Consider the following 17,480-nt stretch of genomic DNA (forward strand, 5'->3'; position numbering starts at 1 on the left):
AGGTTATTACAGTTCCCAAAAGGGGCTCTCAAGCCAATTAAAGAAGATAAAGACAAGTGGAGTTTGTGCAATTATTAAAACATGCTAATGCCAATATCAACAGCATAAGTTTATAATTCATAAAAGGGATTTGTAGGCTCCATCACAAAAGGCATTTCACAGACCGTCGAATGTGAGAGAGAGAGAGAGAGAGAGAGAGAGCAAATGCATAGGCATACTTTTTAACAGATTTTGTCTAATCAGCTTTTGAAAGTTCTTACATAGGGGACTATTTGTTAACGTGGGAAGGCTGGTTGAGTAGACCACTTGTCACATATTTTGGTAAAGAAGTTTTGGCCAACTAATACAGAGTGGAGTCACACACTTGAGCAGTGCGGGAGCCCTATTATGTATAGGGAATGGGTCGAGTAAACTCTCCTGGGGCTGGAAAAATCACAGATGAATTCAACCTCTGATTTGATTGGTATTTATTTTTGCCTTGGCGCAATGGTAATGCTACTCCATTGTGACCTAGTGGTTACGGGTTCGAGTCACGGAAACAGCCACTCTACAAAGCAGTGGTAAGGCTGCGTATATCTAGCCCACCTAAGACTCTGCCATGGCAGGAGCCTCGTGCACTGGGCCACCCTTTTTTGAATGTTCCAAGCACCAACCAGCCGATGTACATACCATCGAAAGACCAGACCAATGAACTGAAAGACCGCCTTTCCTGCGTGTGCGTGCTGCCATCGACTCCTCTACTTAATGGGCTATTTCATTTTGAAACCTAGCTACTTAGTTCTAATTTATACTTCTCAGACAAGTCACATATTGAATACATATTTGAAGATATCCGCAAGCATTGAGAACGGGAATTACTATTCTTGACTAGCTAGGAAACGAGGAGAGGAGAGCGGTGAAATAAATCCATGACCTCACTAGTATTCTCTATGGCAATCTTTCTCTAAGCAGAAAGAGTGTTAAGCTCTCTGATTAAGGTACTAGGGGCTCACTAAACTATCGACAAAGTATTTGACCAAAGGGAGGGTGTCCTAATAAAGATAGAGGAGTGTGAACGCCATTACCCGCTCTTACATCTGAATTCGGTGACCCAACTACCCCGCCATTTCTCTTAATTTTTTACTGATGAAACCGGCAGGCGCCGGTCATATGTCATCTCTTATATATAGCGAGCAATGGATTTTCATTTTTTTGTGTGCATTCTCTTTCCCCTCTTCCTCGTTATTGTTCGGGGGCTCACAAACATGGCCGTTCCGAACCTGTACTGGTCTTTGCCGGTGCCAAGTGTACAAGAGCTGGCACGAGATATTCCTTCCACGTTGGTGCCACGTAGGTACATCCGGGATGACGTGTCCGATCTAACGGCCAGCATCAACCCATCCCTGATTATCCCTTTGTTGAACATGGCCGATCTGATCAACTCTGAATCACGAGATGCAGAGTTACAAAAGCTCTTTTTCGCTTGCAGAGATTGGGGGGCATTTCAGGTATTTCAGAAAACTCTTTTTTTTTTTTTTTTTTTCAGTTTATGCACAAAAATCATTAAAGTGGTGATCCTAACCGTTGGTTTGATGGGCCACCACTAGATCAAATTAGTATGGTTGGTTCCGATTCAATGAGAATAGTGGGGCCCTTTGAGGGTTTCAGCGAAATTTGACTAGTGATATATGTAATCGCTGATCGAGCGGATGAGACTTTTGTAGGCCTGTGATTCTTCTAAGAGATGCACGGACTCAAAACAAGGTGAGTTCGTCCCATTATCAAAATGTTTTTTGATAAGTTGACGAACTCGCATTTTTTTACATTTTTAACCACGTTTGTTAATGGGACGAACTCAGCTTGTTTTGCACTGTTTAACCAGCTGTTCAAAGGGTATTGCAATCTCTCAGCACCCAAATCAGGGAAGTGTAAAACAAAGTGAGTTGTCCCATTATCAAAACATGTTCGTGCCAATATCAAGAGACTAAATTCATGGGAAATGATCTTGCCATCCCTTTTATTTATCTTTTCCTCGAAGTGATTCCATGTCAATCGATGTTTGTTTTATCCTGAAAATGGAAGGGAGTGGGAAATGATGGGAAAGGTCTAGATTTTGGTGGCTGATATCTGCACCACCATATTTTGATAATGCCATAATCACTGTGTTTTACATTTTTTGATTTGGAATTGTAATAGCCTCTGACAGCTGGTTAAAAAGTGTACAAAAGAAGAGAGTAGTGTCATTATAAAATATGTTAGTGCAGTTATCAGACTTAATTTTTTTTATTACACAATACATTCTCATGTAATATATTAAATTTTCAGTTTACGTGCATAGAAAGAAATCCCAACAAATAATGGTTATCATGCATCTGATATTAATTTAAAGAACTATAGATACGTGTAACTTGTAAATGATGTAATGTGGAACTTCCTAGAAATAAAAATGGAAACAAAATTGTTGATGATTTATGCTGTTTTCAGGCCTCATGGCTCCCACATGAAAAACAACTATGGTTACATGTGGTTGGATACACTGAGTTTGTAATACCCGGTCCCAAGTAATAAATTTTTTTTATATATATAGTTGTCTTTATCAATTAGCTATTTGTTTTCTAATGGGTGTCGTTATCAATTTTTATCTTACAGCTATTTGTTTGGATCGGGTGTCATTATCATAGTGAGCATATGGGTATTTGCATATAATGGGGTGTCATTATCATAGTGAGCATATGGGTATTTGCATATAATGGGGTGTCATTATCAGTTACTAGGTGGGTAAATTAGGAAGGAAACCCTACAGAATTTTTGCCACATTAGAAATTCAAACCATTTTGGAAAAAATGTAAGAGGCCAAGTAAACGATCCATGCCTCTTGATTTATTAAGCCTATTTAGGAATTATTCCAACCTAATGCATTGAATTGAGTTGGCACCTTGCAAACCAAAAAGGGAAGCACCTCTATTCATCCCTTCTATTTATAGGAGGCCTACACGGCTGAGATTCTCCTTCCTTCTTTTACTTGGCTTAAAGTTGGTAAGTTTCTACTCTTACTTTACATATCAGCACCAAGAATGTTTTTTTGGGAGACTATTACTCTTCTCAAACGTATGGGAGTTTGAACCCTTCCTGGGCTGCAACCTTTTCTCTCCACTCTCTTCCTCTCATTGCATGAAAGTTAGTTGTTGTGGGCTTTAGAGAGAAGAAAATAGGTGGTGTTTGAGGCCATTGGGATGCTTGTAACTCTCCTACAAGACCAAGTTCTACACCACTTTAGAAGTCTTTAATCAGCCCTAGAAACCATTGCAAAACAGTCCTAGAAACCTCTTCAAACTGCTATTGCTGCCCGGTAAATAAACCACTTTCCACCATCTTGTTGTCCTTGTCTTTAATGACCAAACATCTCACAAAAGTTAAGAACTTTTTTAGAACTCGTGGCACTTGCAAAAGCAGCCGCTTTTAGTCAAAATTTCAGCAAGTATATTGCTGAATAGTCGTCAACAATTAGATTCTTCCCTTTCGCAATTTCATCATCTCTTCGAGCTTCAATTGGGCAAAGCAACAGTGACATCCACTATCTTTTCTCACGTTGCATTCCAGGTTAGTATGCTGCCACAAAAGTGCATATCCTACATCTTGTTTATTGTTTTTTTTCACCTCGATGGCAACCACGCAACCCCACTATATTTTCTTAGTAAATCCACCAATCTCATTACTCTTGATGTCCTTTAATACAAGCTGATTGGATGCTTATTTCTTGATCAGCCAACGCCACATTCTCAGTTGACAGCAGCCCTTATTTTATTTGTTATCATCTCCAAACCTAATGCTAGTCGTTTGGTTGATCTCCATTGAGGCTGCCATTAGCATTAGTAAACCAGTTCTTATAGCTAATGTTCTTGGGTGCAATTCCCACCCCAAACAATCCTATATAACTCTAGTTTTTTTATATGATTTCAGCCACCTACTTTACTTCCTATTTATCTATGCTTTAAGAAGATCTCCTTCGTGGACTTAACCCTGCAAAGCAAAATTTTGGAGATTTCGCTTAAGGTAGGTGATCCTACCCTATGTCAGTGTATTATGTATATTTCTTATACTTAAATTTATTGCAAGCATTTATCACAGTTCATTACATGGGACTCGTTTTGAAAAGGTTTCTCACTATTCTCTTTTAGCATGTCATTCCAAATGATTGAATTGTCATTATCCATGAAATGCTCTAGTCTTAACATGCTTCCTTATTTATACAAAAAGAAAAGAAAAGAAAAGAGCTCTGTGACTAACATGATTTTTGGAAATTCAAATTCATGAAACACTATTGAAAATCATTCTATATATGATATGGTTTCAATGTTTTGGAACGAGGAAGTCCCCAATGATTTGAAACGTCTTCAAAATTTATGACACGATATTGAAAATATTAAATTGCTTTCTGTATATTTGTATACAGTCTTGGTATGGAATGGATTCCGCCAGTAAGGTTGATCTCTGGTGGGGATCTAGTGCCCAACCTGCCAGTGGGTGAGTACACTGGACGTGATCACGTTGACCGGTCAAATTTTATCTGCCCGTAAGGTTGATCTCGGGCGGCCAGTAGGGAGTCCTCTGGCTATTGATAATATTACATTGCGCGCTTTAGGACCTGTGAGTCCTGCGAACGAGTGTTCGCCTTGGGTATGCTACTTGCCAATAAGTTTGGAAATTGGCCACAGAGAAGACTTATTTGATTTCCAAGTGGAAAAATGCAAAATCAAGTGCTTGAAAATATATATTCTTGTCATTGATTTCCAAGTGGAAAACTGCATAACCGAGTGGTTGGAACTGTTTTTGTAAAAACATGTATCTTTCTTATATAGCTTATGTAGAAATGATCTTCTTAATTCTTATCAATTTCTGCATTGGCTAAATTTTATGGCATGTTACTTCTTTTCCGCACCAGCTTTGTTTTCGTTTTCCTATTAGCTGGCTTGGATTTGGAAAACCGGCTGGGCTGTTAGCTCATTATGTGGTTTAACAATTTTCAGATACAAAGGAGCGGCAATAGACTTGCTGAGATCAGGCACTTGGATTGGAGCTTAGGAAGTTTCTTGCTTTCTTTCATTATTCGAGTTAGAGACTTTTATTTACGTTATTAAGGTGATTGTCGTCTAATAAGAATTGTTTGGATTTAGACTTATGGACCTAATCTATATTTGAATTTCATTTGAACTCTAATTGAGACTAAAATTTCCGCATTTATTAGTTACTCTGATTGTTGAGACTAGTTGATTGTAATGGAACCTTGCATGCTTGTGGGGGGCGACCCTATGGGCATGCGGCGGCTGTCACGTGCGCCTTACCTCGAATTCTGGGTTTGGGGCGTGACAGAGTTAGTATAGATCATGTACATGTAGACATGTTCTTAGTTTCCCAGTTTTTTGCAGCTGATAAACCATGGAATTCCTGATGAAATAATAAAGAATATGAAGAAGCAGAGCCGAGATTTCTTTGATCTTCCTTCACAACAAAAAAGGCGCTATACGCAGAAACTAGGAAGTCTTCAAGGTTATGGCCAAGCCTTTGTAGTTTCAGAAGAACAAAAGCTAGACTGGAATGATATGATTTTCCTCCATGCTCTTCCCATCAAGGATAGAGATTTGAATTTCTGGCCAGAAGAACCTCAAGGATTCAGGCAATTATGATAATATGATAATGCTACTAGTTACTTGAACTGTTTCTCTTAGTGAAAACTGAAAATACATTCCTTTTGTTGATAGGGAAACACTGGACAGTTACTCAATAGAGGTGAGAAGACTTGCAGTTTCTCTACTGGGATTCATGGCCATGGCTCTTGGGCTGGAGGCCCATGAATTCTCTGAAAATTTTCAGCAGGGACAGTACCATGTGAGGATGAACTGCTATCCTAGTTGCCCACTTCCAGAGAAAGTTATTGGGATTTCGCCGCACAGTGACATTTCGGCAATCACTTTCTTGCTTGAGTGCAATGACACGCCCGGAATCCAGTTCCAAAAGGATGGGTATTGGGTCCCCGTCGAACCCATCTCCGGTGCAATCACCGTAAACATTGGCCGCATTGGACAGGTAATGAAGCAAGTGTGGAAAACACAGACACACAGTGACTGAGAGAATATTGCACACACACACGGATCAATGAACATATTGCTTTAGGGCTGCCTTAAATGATGAGAAATGATATCTTCACTTTTTGTTTCTATAGTCTCACTCCACATTTTAACTACCCTTTTTGTTGAAAGTATATGGAAATTCTAACAGCCTTCACAACAAAACTATATTGACTCATATATATTTTATTACAATGAATTTAAACAGAAAGGCTTAAATTGGTTTTGAACTCCAAATCAATTACTAAATCCAAAATAAACATGGCGGAATGATTTATGGGCATCATCGGTTTAGACTTCCCACTTCACAAACTTCATCTTCCCTTTATTCCTCTTTTCTTATTTTCCTTCCTTCCTTCTTCTCTGCTTCAAATCTCCACAACTAGGTGATCTCCTCAAAGTGATTTATTATTTCGTTTTGCTTTAACATCGTATTTGAGCCAAGATCCACTAGTGACTGGGTCTGAATCTTATGTTTTCTCCTTGAAAAATCCAAAATTATTCTTCCTTTTATTTCTTTGAACCTCTTCTGTCAAGTGTGCACAAAAAACCTCTTGAGGTTCGCTGTGTTTTTGTGCCATAGTGTGTACCATTGGATTCCTATTTTGCAATAAATAAAAGAGGAATTTAAAGACCAAGGATATGCAGATTCTGTACATAAAAGTATCATGGTACCCTCATGTTGACTGATGAAATTATTGCCAAATGCGTATCTAAGTTAGATTTGTGTGGACTAGGCTGTTGTGCTGCCTCGTGTGGGGTGTGGACCTACTTCGTGTGAACTGTTGTGCCTACTGTAGCTAGTGTGTTGTCTTAAGTTGTGATTGTATGGCCTTCGTGTGCAATACTACTGTCTTTTCTTAATCTGTGACTGTTTTTCCTTCAAGCGGATTGAGTCGATTGACTAGTGTCGACCTTGCTGTCATATTTGGTGATCATATTGCCTTCTTGTGAACCAAGGTTTTAAATTTCGGTTTTGGTCAACACGGAAACAGCAACGGTTCGCTTTTGGTTGGAAATTTCAGTGGAAATCCTGTAAAATCACAGAAACGTATGGAAACATATGCAAATGATAAAATTTTAAGATGTCAACTTCAAGAAATGCTAGAATACAAAAATACACACTTAGAAATCATCACATAAGCAAGATAGCTATCCACAATGCTTTAATAACATCAAGCACATAGTGCCATGTGCTATCCCATAAATATAGTATTTAAATATCGCACATGTCTGATAATTCAGTATATAATATATTTCACATCTAATTTATATAAATATGAATACATAGTATATACATGACATTCCACATGCAATTCCCATAAATATAGTTATGTAATATGAGGAAACTGTTGGTGAGCTTAAGCTCACCAAACTTATGGTGAGCTAGCTTGCCCAATCACATGGGTCCCACATTTTGGGGAGTGATCCAAACCATTCATTTGCAAGGCCTTATCATAGATAGGGGGTGTACCAAAAATCAGCTCCATAGGATCATCCTAACCCCTCCATTTGCGGAGGACAAAAATGGGGCAGATTTGTGTCTGTCCATTTTTTTCCTCCACAAATGGAGGGGTTAGGATGATCCTATGGAGCTGATTTTTGGTACACCCCCCATCTATGTAAGGGACTTTCAAATGAATGGTTTGGATCATCCTAACAAAGTGGGCCCCCATGTGATTGGGCAAGCTAGCTCACCAACAGTTTCCTCATGTAATATATACTAATATAGTATACTACTAATGCACTTTAAGGTTTTGATTTCTGTATGCATTTTGGTTTCGGTATCATTTCATTGGGGATGAAAATGGAAACATTCAGGTTGTTTTGTGTCAATTTCGGTGGAGATTTAAAACATCTTGTGAACTACGCTATATTGCTGCCCTGTTTTGTGGTTGTACTACCTTCTTGTACATTGTCTTACCTTATTGTACATTTTGTTAAACGAGGGTTTAAGGTTGGTAAAGAGCAATTTATTTCTTATTTGTGTAGCTCAGTTTGTTGCTCTATATGTGAACCTCCATAATGAGTAACAATAAACCCAATTTTTGAAACATCATGGAGATACAAAGGATCCTTCGATTAAACTAAATGGGCTAAATCTGTGAAGGCAGTCTTGGGTGTAAAGGAAAAATTGACTAAATATTGAACCAATGAATCTAATAGTAACTAGGCTCAGATAAAACCAGCTTACCCATCAAAAAAAAAAAAAAAAAACTAGGCTTAGATAAAACCACCAAATTATGACTTGGATGTGTAACCACATGGAACTACCAGTTAGTGAAAATGAGATATTCTTTGACACGGCCAAATAGGTATGGGAAACAATACATGAGATGTATTATTCTGACGACAATGTATCACACGTGTATGAACTGTTTGAGAACATACTCTTGTTGCAACTAAGAAACAAGAGTTTGAGTATTATAGAACATTTTGTGGTTTGTGGGAGGAGTTGAATGTGTACCAAACTCTCATGTCTGGCTTGGAGCTATTGGAAAGGCAACCAGAAGAGTTTGAGTTTACTAATTTTTTTTCTTCGATAATATCATTTAGTTTGTGGGCAACTTTTGGCTAGTAAAGAGCTTCCTTCTTTGGATAGGCATTATTTGTGACTTCAATTCGTTGAGGATTTCTAATTCCTCTTCAAATTTTATTATTGGAGAGGAGTGTTCCTTGGCATCCTCAATCGATAGAGATGACTATATCATAAGGCATGATCGTTTTTGCGGAGGATGTTGTTGTGAGTTAGGGGGAGGCTGTGGTGGAGGTAGAGGACATGATAACAAAAAATGTACACATTGTAATTGGTCAAATCATACATCTGACAAGTTCTAGGACAAGTTTGGAAAACTAGCATGTGAAAATCAAGTCCCCTATACAACTAACAAGGATGATGTTTCGAACATGCTCTTAATAAAAAATCTGCAGTGTGGTGCTCCTACTGTGATCCAGTTGTGATCTCATGTGAGCATGAAAAGTTTATGAAGAGTACATAGCAATAAGTAAATCGTCCTTCCTCATCCACAACTATATTGGCTCATTTAATAATACTTCTTGTCTTTTCTAATCAGTGAGGTCTTCACATTGGGTCATAGAACTTCTCTTCCCTCATCTGTTTTCTTTCCTCTTTATAACAACCCTAAATTTTCTTACCCAATTCAGTCCCCTATCTATATCTTTTTGGAGCCTACTTTAGGGAGTGATATTTTCAGATCTGCTTTCCCCCCCTTTTCCATTGGATGCTAGCATCCTATTTTAAATAATCCTGTCCTTATTCTTTGTTTTAATCTTTATGGAACTATTATCTTAAAATCCATATTATTGCTCCAAAAGTTCTCGGATCTGATTTGCGAACTGTAGGTTTGTATTAATTATGCAACACTCACTGGTATAGCATACCACTAACACAGTTACCATTTTGGTTTCGGTATGCATTTTAATTTTGGTATGCATTTTGCTGGAGATGGAAACATAAACATTTTGGTATTTTCGGTTTCAGTGGAAATTTAAAACCATGATTAAGGAAAAAAAAATTCTTTCTTACGTAGATTGGAAATTGGCAATACCGTTTTCTGAAAAACGTTCGATTATTGGGTATTGTACCTTTGTTGGATGAAATCTAGTTACTTGAAAAAGCAGGAAGGGTAATGTAGTTGCGCACTAAAGTGCGAGTTATAGTTTCGTGCAAGGTGCATTTGAGTTGATCTGGTTGAAGACTCTTAATGATTTGAGGTTGGCAATCCGATAAAGATGTTCTGTGACAACTATGCAACTACTTATATTACTAGTAATCTAGTATTCTATGAGAGAAGTAAGCACATTAAAGTAGATTGTCATTTTTTCATGAAAAAAGTTTACTAAAAACAAAATATGCCCTGTTTGCGAGGTCTAAAGATCAATTGGAAGGCATATCGGAATTAATTGCATGAAGCTAGCCATGCATGATATCTATGCTCTAACTTGCAGAGAAGTGGTAAGCGATAGCGTAGTATAAGTATCTATTGTTTTGCCATTTTATGTTTTTTATGTTATTCATGAGAAAGACCTGTGTCAGTGGGTTAGTTACAAGCTGCCAACTACATCTTCCATCTAATCTTCTTCTCTTCCTTTTCTTCTTCTGTCTTCTCTACCTCAATTACCATTTCTTAGGTGCTATCCTCCAAGTGATTCTTTAATTTCACTTTAGCTGCATAAAATAGAGAGGAGTTACATCATCCAAAAAAGGGAGAGTGGATATCATTTCCCATGATGTAAGTACCTAAGGTAACGATGCAAAAATTGCAAACTAATGGTTGGAAGCATTTTGGAAATATATGTTCCTTGAGATTATAGTCTATTTGGTTATTTCGGACAGATGATAGTTATGCAGAGGGTGATTGCTAATAGGTATCATAGCGAACAAGAACTTGAATCATATATTGTCGAACACATACATAGTTACCATTCCAAAAAAAAAAAAAAAAAAACTTGAATTATACATTATTACGCATGTACTTTAATTTTCTCAGAGTTGCTTGATTACCTCCTAATTTTTTTGGTTACACAGATTATAAGTAATGGGGTATACCACAGTGCAGAGCATAGAGCAATTGTAAACAAACTAAAGGAGAGGTTATCAATTGTTACTTTTTGTTATCCTAATGAAAATGGCGAAATCGGGCCAGCCCGAGGCCTAATCACTCAAGAAAATCCAGTTCTCTACAAAACGGTCAGCCATGCGGATTATTTCCACAGATTCTATTATCAGAAACATGTTGGAGATCAGTTGATTGACTCCCTTAAAGCTGATGCCTCTCAGTAGCAGGATCTTATCTCTGGTTCAATTGCATTCACGAGTTTCATGACATCATTTAGCATTTAGGTATGTGTTAAATTCTTGAGATATGAAGTAATATTGTTGAATATGGACAATATAAATATGATGAACAATATAAATATATTTGCATGTGGCATAATTGTTTAATTTGTGTATAAGTATGGGCATTGTACTATAAATGCAATCTGGATGTACATCAAAATGTATCCTTAATCACATGAGATACTAGCTCCTTTTATCTGTGTCTTCTCACACAAAGTCCTCAAGCTAATGGTGATTAAAACCTTGAGAGCTATTAGTTCGTCTCCCACAATTGTTCCTGAACAATAAACATATATTTATGTACTATAGTTGAGTGTGTAGATGCACATAAAAAAAAGGGCGGCCCAATGCACGAGGTTCCAGCCATTGCGGGGGTCTGGGACTCTGGGGAGGGCTCAATGTAGAATATTAGTACCTAGGTTCTCTTTTTCACGATTAAGAAACAATCATCAACAGAATATAAGCTGCCTGATCTTATAATATTCTCATGACCAAAACTCTGGAACCCAGTAGGAAAAAAGGGATTGGAGACAGCATATGATGTTGCAAATTCAAAAGCCACCAAAATGCATTACCAATATTTCGATATTGAACATTTTTAGAGTTTTTTAGAATTTTATAAAAAATAAAGGAAAGTTCAATGATACATGTTGTGTCTCTGGCATATCACTGCATTCCTTTGCACAAAAATCATTGTATTTCTAATGTTCTGATAGTAGAAAAATAATTACTCTTCCAAACAGTACCTGCAAGAAACAAATTAGGTCTTGTTCATTCATGTATTACCCATTTTCAAGAATTATTCGTTTCTTTTGTAGGGGAAAGGTAGAAGAAAAACTACACAAAAACAAAAGACCCAACCAAGGTTTTAAATTTCGACCCAAATCTGAAATTTCGGGTTTTGGTTGAGAATGAAACCGAATTTGGGTACACACGAAACAGTATAAAATTTTGGCCATTTCACCCAAAAAGAAGGTTTGTTTCCCTTAAATAATACTTTTCCGAAATTTCAGCTGAAAAATTTCAGCAATTTTGGTCGAAATTTTCTATGTAATAAAATATTGTTTTATTTGATTTCATGGATTTGGCACGAAATTTCGGTGTCGATGAGGACCGAAATCACCCCCAAACCGAAATTTAAAACCTTGCACCCAAGGTTTAAAATTTCAATTTCGGACCCTGAAATTTCGAAATTTCGGTTGAAATCTGGTACAAAAACAGAAACCAAAATTTTATTCAATATTAAATTTCGGCTGAAATTACCGAAATTTCGGTGAAATATTAAATTAATTAAAAAAAAACAGATTTTTTGGGTCAAATTTCGGAAAAACCAAAATTTCGGCCGAAATAAAATACCGTATCGGTTTTTATTGATTTCGGTGTCAGTCTCCACATTTCGGATTTCGGTCGAAATTTAAAACCATGCTTGCACCCAACCAAAGATTCGAGGGAGAAAAAAGTCAAAAAAGTGTATTAAAATTTCTAAGAAATTGCTTAACAGGCTAACAGTTGATAACACTGCATTGATAACAATTCTATTGGTTTAAAAGATAACACTGCATTGATAACACTGTATTAATTTAAGAACAAAAAAAGGAGATTCGTATATTCAAACACAGGGAACCCTAAAAACAAGGGTATTTGGTGAAACGGTCCCAAAAAATATCTGAAATAGTGAGACGGTACCACCGAATTTGAAACTTGTAAAAGGGGGCCATTTTACTTTTCCTGATACTGTTTTTTGACAGAAATACCTCTCAGGTTGTTTTCTTCAAAATTTAAAAATTACAGCCCTTTTTCACCGTTTACAGCGAGAGAGAGAGAGAGAGAGAGAGAGAGAGAGAGAGAGAGAGAGAGAGAGAGAGAGAGAGAGGTCGTCTTCCTCGCCTCCATCGCGAGAAATCAGGGCATTTTTCCCTCCCATCGTCTGTGAAGAAACTGGTATGGGTTTCACTCATCTCCTTTGCTCGGATTTTTGTAGGAAAGTCTCTATGGAAAAAAAACCCCTTTACAGGTTTATACTGTAAGATTTTCAGAGCAACAAAAATCCGAGGCTCAGGGGTATTTAGTTCTTTTTTTTACAAGTTTTTACAAGCCTTTTTTACTTGCTCTTTTTACAGCAGGAGAGAGAGAGAGAGAGAGAGAGAGAGAGAGAGAGAGAGAGAGAGAGAGAGAGAGAGAGAGAGAGAGAGAGAGAGAGAGAGAGAGACGACGGTCGTCTTCCTCTGCCCATCCGTCGCCCCATCTTTGGCCCCATTTCTGCAAATCCTCTTTCAAGATCTGAAAACCCACATCAGCACCACCACTCTCTGAAACCCCATCACCACTATTTTCACCCTCCTTGTTCCCAGATCTAATAGATATTCATCAAATCCGGGCAACCTCGCCGTTTTCCGGTTTTTTTTTTTCTCCGATTCGATCTACATCCTTTGAATTGGATTTATTTGGGGTTTACAAAGGGATGTCGCTGATGTGAAAATAGGGTCTGCAAATGCTATTTTAATTAGGGTTTTGATAATTAGTTGATGAAGAAGAAGAGAAGAGGAGAACTTAATCATTTCGCTGGCCTCATCATCGCAAACCATCCCTATGCAAATTGTAATACTCACCTTCAAGATCTGAAGCACCTCGTCACGACTGGCCATCAACCATATTCTCGCTTCATATATCTGTCTTCACCTCGGAATTTCAGCCAAGGAAGTTCGCAACCATCTCGACTAGGTACTCTCTTCTGTCTTTCTCAGTTTCCTTGTTAGATGCCTTCATTTTATTACTCTTTTCTTCATTGCATGAGCATAGCTTGCACTTTTGCCGAGTATATTTTCTTTTAGTTCTTTTGTGGGACTTGTAGTAATCTTTGATTTCTGGGCTGAATTTTCAAAGGTGTAGATCACCGTTGTTGCGAGAATTCATCTTATTCGTAGTAATCAAAGGGATTCAAAGGAGTACATACATGTTGTGAATAATATTCATGTTGCAAAGCTTTGATAAGCTTTAATAAGCTTTGATTAATTCTCATGTTGCAAATAATATTCATGTTGGAACAGAATTATGCTCTGTAGATTAAAGCTTTGAACGATTTCCTTTAAATTTGGTGGGCATATTCTGATAAGGATATTTGAGATGTCATTTACTCAATTCATCTTATTCATAGCATGTTGTCTCTATGCGTAAGATATTAAATTGATAGTGATTAACTTCATTCAATTCTGCGAATAGGCTCAAATGTTAATTTCCAAATGATGTCAGGTAATGTTCTTTGAGAGAACTGGTTTATCAAAACAGGGTAATTTGTGTTCGTACTCAATTAGCAATGATGTTGGTATAGGTAAATTCTGAGAATTGCATAGATTGATCTTGGTGCTAACCGAACTGATTTTGTATACGTAAGTAGAGATAAATGCTTCATTGTTTCTGAATGGTTGGGTCAAATTAATGCATTCTTATTCATTTGAACAGATGCCCTCATTTTGAGGGAACATTTTGATTGTCAGATTCTACATCATTTATGAGTTCATAATTCCTCCTTTGTATACATTCCGCTCTTCTTGAATGCTATACGTCTACTGTGTAAAAGATATGTGAATCAAATAATTTTTTCATCTTATGCAAGTGACATGTTCTTTATTTTGAGATGATTTTGAGAATGCAGCTCTTAGCATAAGTGTGTGAACAAGGTATGAGTATTTGAATGACAAAAGGCAAATTGGCATGTGTATAATGTTTCATATTCATCAGCTGGACGAAGTGACTCTTATTCAGGTTTAATATTTCTTTAGTTCTTTCATTAAAAAAAAGGTAAGATTTGATAGTTATTGATTCTGATTCCTTGTTCCTTCGAATTAATGATCCAGATTCTTTGTTCCTTCGGATACCAAACCCATGGTAAGACTTTAGTAAGCCTAATTTTTCTAAGTCCCAAATGTCACTAAGAGAAAACCATACATGATCATTTTTCAAATCTTCATGTTGTGCATTTCGGTAGCATAGAGACAGGATTGAATATTTTGGTTGAGGTCTGGATACTTTCATAATTAGAACTTAGTTTCTATTCATGTCCATTCTCTCTTTATCCTTCTTTCTCTTTAGGGTTTTAGGCGATCATTTTTGGAGATCCTTGCTCTGGAGTAGTGAAAGTCTAGACCAATGGGCAGATTGTGACCATTTTTTCATTTGGAAGTGAGGGAATTTGGGGTCAAATTCCACTTAAAAAAGGTTCTTTGGCACATGCCATCAAGTGAAAGAAAGAAAAAAAAAACAAGAGAAAAAGAGAAGAAAATAAAGAAATGATAAGAAAAGGGAGAGGGAATCTCTGCGATTAAGGTAGGTTCTTAACTTTCTCTTAGATTTGAGTATATTTTTAAATAGAAATGAAAATTTGGTATGATTTTAATCTTAAAGTCCTATGGTTTCCCTTACTCCAAATCTACTTTACAAAGATTCCTATTTTTACCCGTTTTTCTTAAATATTGGAAAAATAGTTTTCTTATAAATTTTACTCTGAAACTTTTAACAGAATTTAATACATGAGATTTAGACATGTGGTAAAAATTTCAGAGTATTTGGATAATAGGATTTTTCTGTAGAAATTTTGTTATGATCGATCCTCAGAATTCGTTGAAATCTGATATCTATGTAGTATTTCTATTATAGTAAATTCTATGATTGTTAAATGAAAATAATGTCTTCACAACATTTTTAGTACACAAAAATATCTTTGAAATTGCACCAATTGTATAACTTTTGGACACTATTTGCTATAGTTTTGACTCAACTCAAGTTTAAAGACAGAATCTGTTTTATTGTACATTGCTAAAATTTGGTCCGTATTCAATGAATTTCTGGTATCTTTGTACAGTGAATTTGAATCCCAAATTTTTATGTATGTATTATCAATATGTAATATACTTGTGGTTAATATTTGAGGTCATTTTGACTTCTATATGTTTCTGAAACATTTCTACTTATGTAGTTATTATCCTAGAATGATGTCTTCATATATTTTAATGTGCACTCAATTATCCTTAAGATGGACTTGGTTTCATAGATTTTGAATGTCATTTGCTATATTTATGTTTCGTTATTCTCTCTTGAAATTTGCATGTATCAAATTAAAGTGACTGGAGTTGAAGTGTTGGAATTTTATTGTATAAATATTGACATGTGTATTGGTCTAATAGTTATATATTGAAGTATTTATTGAAGTGTTGGCCTCTTCTTGATCCCGGGGTTCATTTGAACTTGATAGTGAGGGTCGTAGATGAGTTTTTCCGTTCCTTGATCCCGGGGTTCTTTGAACTTGATAGTGGGGATCCTAGTTGTGGAATTTTGATTGCTTGGAGTGTTGGCTGGCGGGTGTGTAGGAGGATAATATTATTGAAGTGTTTACTGGAGTGTTGGCTGGCGGGTGTGTGGAGGATAGAAATATTGAAGTGGTTATTATGAAGTGTTGCAGGGTTATGTATGAAAAAGGGCTTTGCTCAATTGCTTGGATTGTTGGCTGGAGGGTGTGTAGGAGGATAAAATGCTGAATTATTGTTAGGTTAAATATGAAAGTGTTTAAACTCTTGAGTGGTACTATTGTCTTATGATCTTACTTCTTAGTATCTTATTATTGAACCTTTAAATTGCTATTGATTCATTGAATTCATGCTTTTGACCGTGCAATACTGATTTTTCACTCAACCTCAAAGGTGTGCTTCACTCTTTGAGTAAGTTGATTATCTATTGAGCTATGTTGCTCATCCCATGTCTTATGACTATTTTACAGATCAGTGATACTGAGGAGCATTGCACGTGAGAGCCATTTTTGGGGATTGCAGGGACGAGTCAGGTTGTTTGTATTTTCTTAGTATTTGTACTTTTCTTTTGGTTTGTAAAGTCCTTATGTTGAAGGACTATTGTATAAAGTAAAAGAACGATACTTATGTGGGATGTAAAAGCTTGACTCGTATAGTTCTTATATTATCCTAGACAAGTTCTTATATAACATGTGAAATGTTTTTAAGTTTGCTCATTTTATGTTATCTTAAAGTGTATTTGATTACTTTAAATTTGTAAAGTTGGTTAATATACTTGTAATGACATCGGGGATGTCACACAAACAATGGTTGTTATAATAATAAATCAGAACCAAGAACACCCCCCACGCGCGCGCACACTCACGAGATATCATTTCCACAGGATGATCTGATTCCTCCAATCTATAGAGGAACTGTATATTATGCAAACCTATATAGATTGGAGGGTTGGGATCATCCTATGGAAGTGATTTTCTGGGCACAACCGATTTACATTGTCGCCCATCAAATGGACGGCTTTGACTATCTATGGTCTAGGCCATGCATTCCTTTTGGCAAAATATTGAACTGTAGGGACTTGCACCATGTGAAATCTCAATGGATCCAATGGTTAGGAAAAAAGAATATTTATTTGTTTTAACTTGCACCATGTGAAATCTCAATGGATCCAATGGTTAGGAAAAAAGAATATTTATTTGTTTTAACTCTTCAGTT

The 17,480-nt window shown here is 36.6% G+C and overlaps 1 protein-coding gene across 2 annotated transcripts; it reads left to right on the forward strand.

The window, feature by feature from the left end:
• Positions 1-1,180: 1,180 nt before the first annotated feature.
• LOC143850008 (2-oxoglutarate-dependent dioxygenase 11-like) lies at positions 1,181-16,839 on the forward strand. Of its 2 annotated transcripts, XR_013235936.1 has the most exons (5): positions 1,181-1,487; positions 5,406-5,653; positions 5,739-6,063; positions 10,654-10,968; positions 16,736-16,839. XR_013235936.1 is itself a non-coding variant. In XM_077359349.1 (4 exons), exons 1-4 carry the CDS (start codon positions 1,245-1,247, stop codon positions 10,906-10,908), a joined length of 1,071 nt encoding a protein of 356 aa, XP_077215464.1. In that variant the 5' UTR covers positions 1,181-1,244; the 3' UTR covers positions 10,909-11,163. The 2 variants fall into 2 exon arrangements, 1 of the variants encoding a protein (XP_077215464.1); XM_077359349.1 differs by lacking the exon at positions 16,736-16,839 and having other exon boundaries at positions 10,654-11,163.
• Positions 16,840-17,480: the final 641 nt, after the last annotated feature.

This window comes from Tasmannia lanceolata, unplaced genomic scaffold, assembly GCF_043159265.1.
Source record: "Tasmannia lanceolata isolate RefF3 unplaced genomic scaffold, GAP_Taslan_0.1 ptg000003l, whole genome shotgun sequence".
NCBI classification, from domain to species: Eukaryota; Viridiplantae; Streptophyta; class Magnoliopsida; order Canellales; family Winteraceae; genus Tasmannia; species Tasmannia lanceolata.

What these genes read in the sequence shown, in the direction of transcription:
- LOC143850008 (XM_077359349.1), top strand. Translation starts at nt 1,245, where the DNA reads ATGGCCGTTCCGAACCTGTACTGGTCTTTGCCGGTGCCAAGTGTACAA. An exon ending in GAAGAACCTCAAGGATTCAG is followed by an intron (nt 5,654 to 5,738) that starts GCAATTATGATA and finishes TTTTGTTGATAG; the next exon opens with GGAAACACTGGACAGTTACT. An exon ending in ACATTGGCCGCATTGGACAG is followed by an intron (nt 6,064 to 10,653) that starts GTAATGAAGCAA and finishes TTGGTTACACAG; the next exon opens with ATTATAAGTAATGGGGTATA.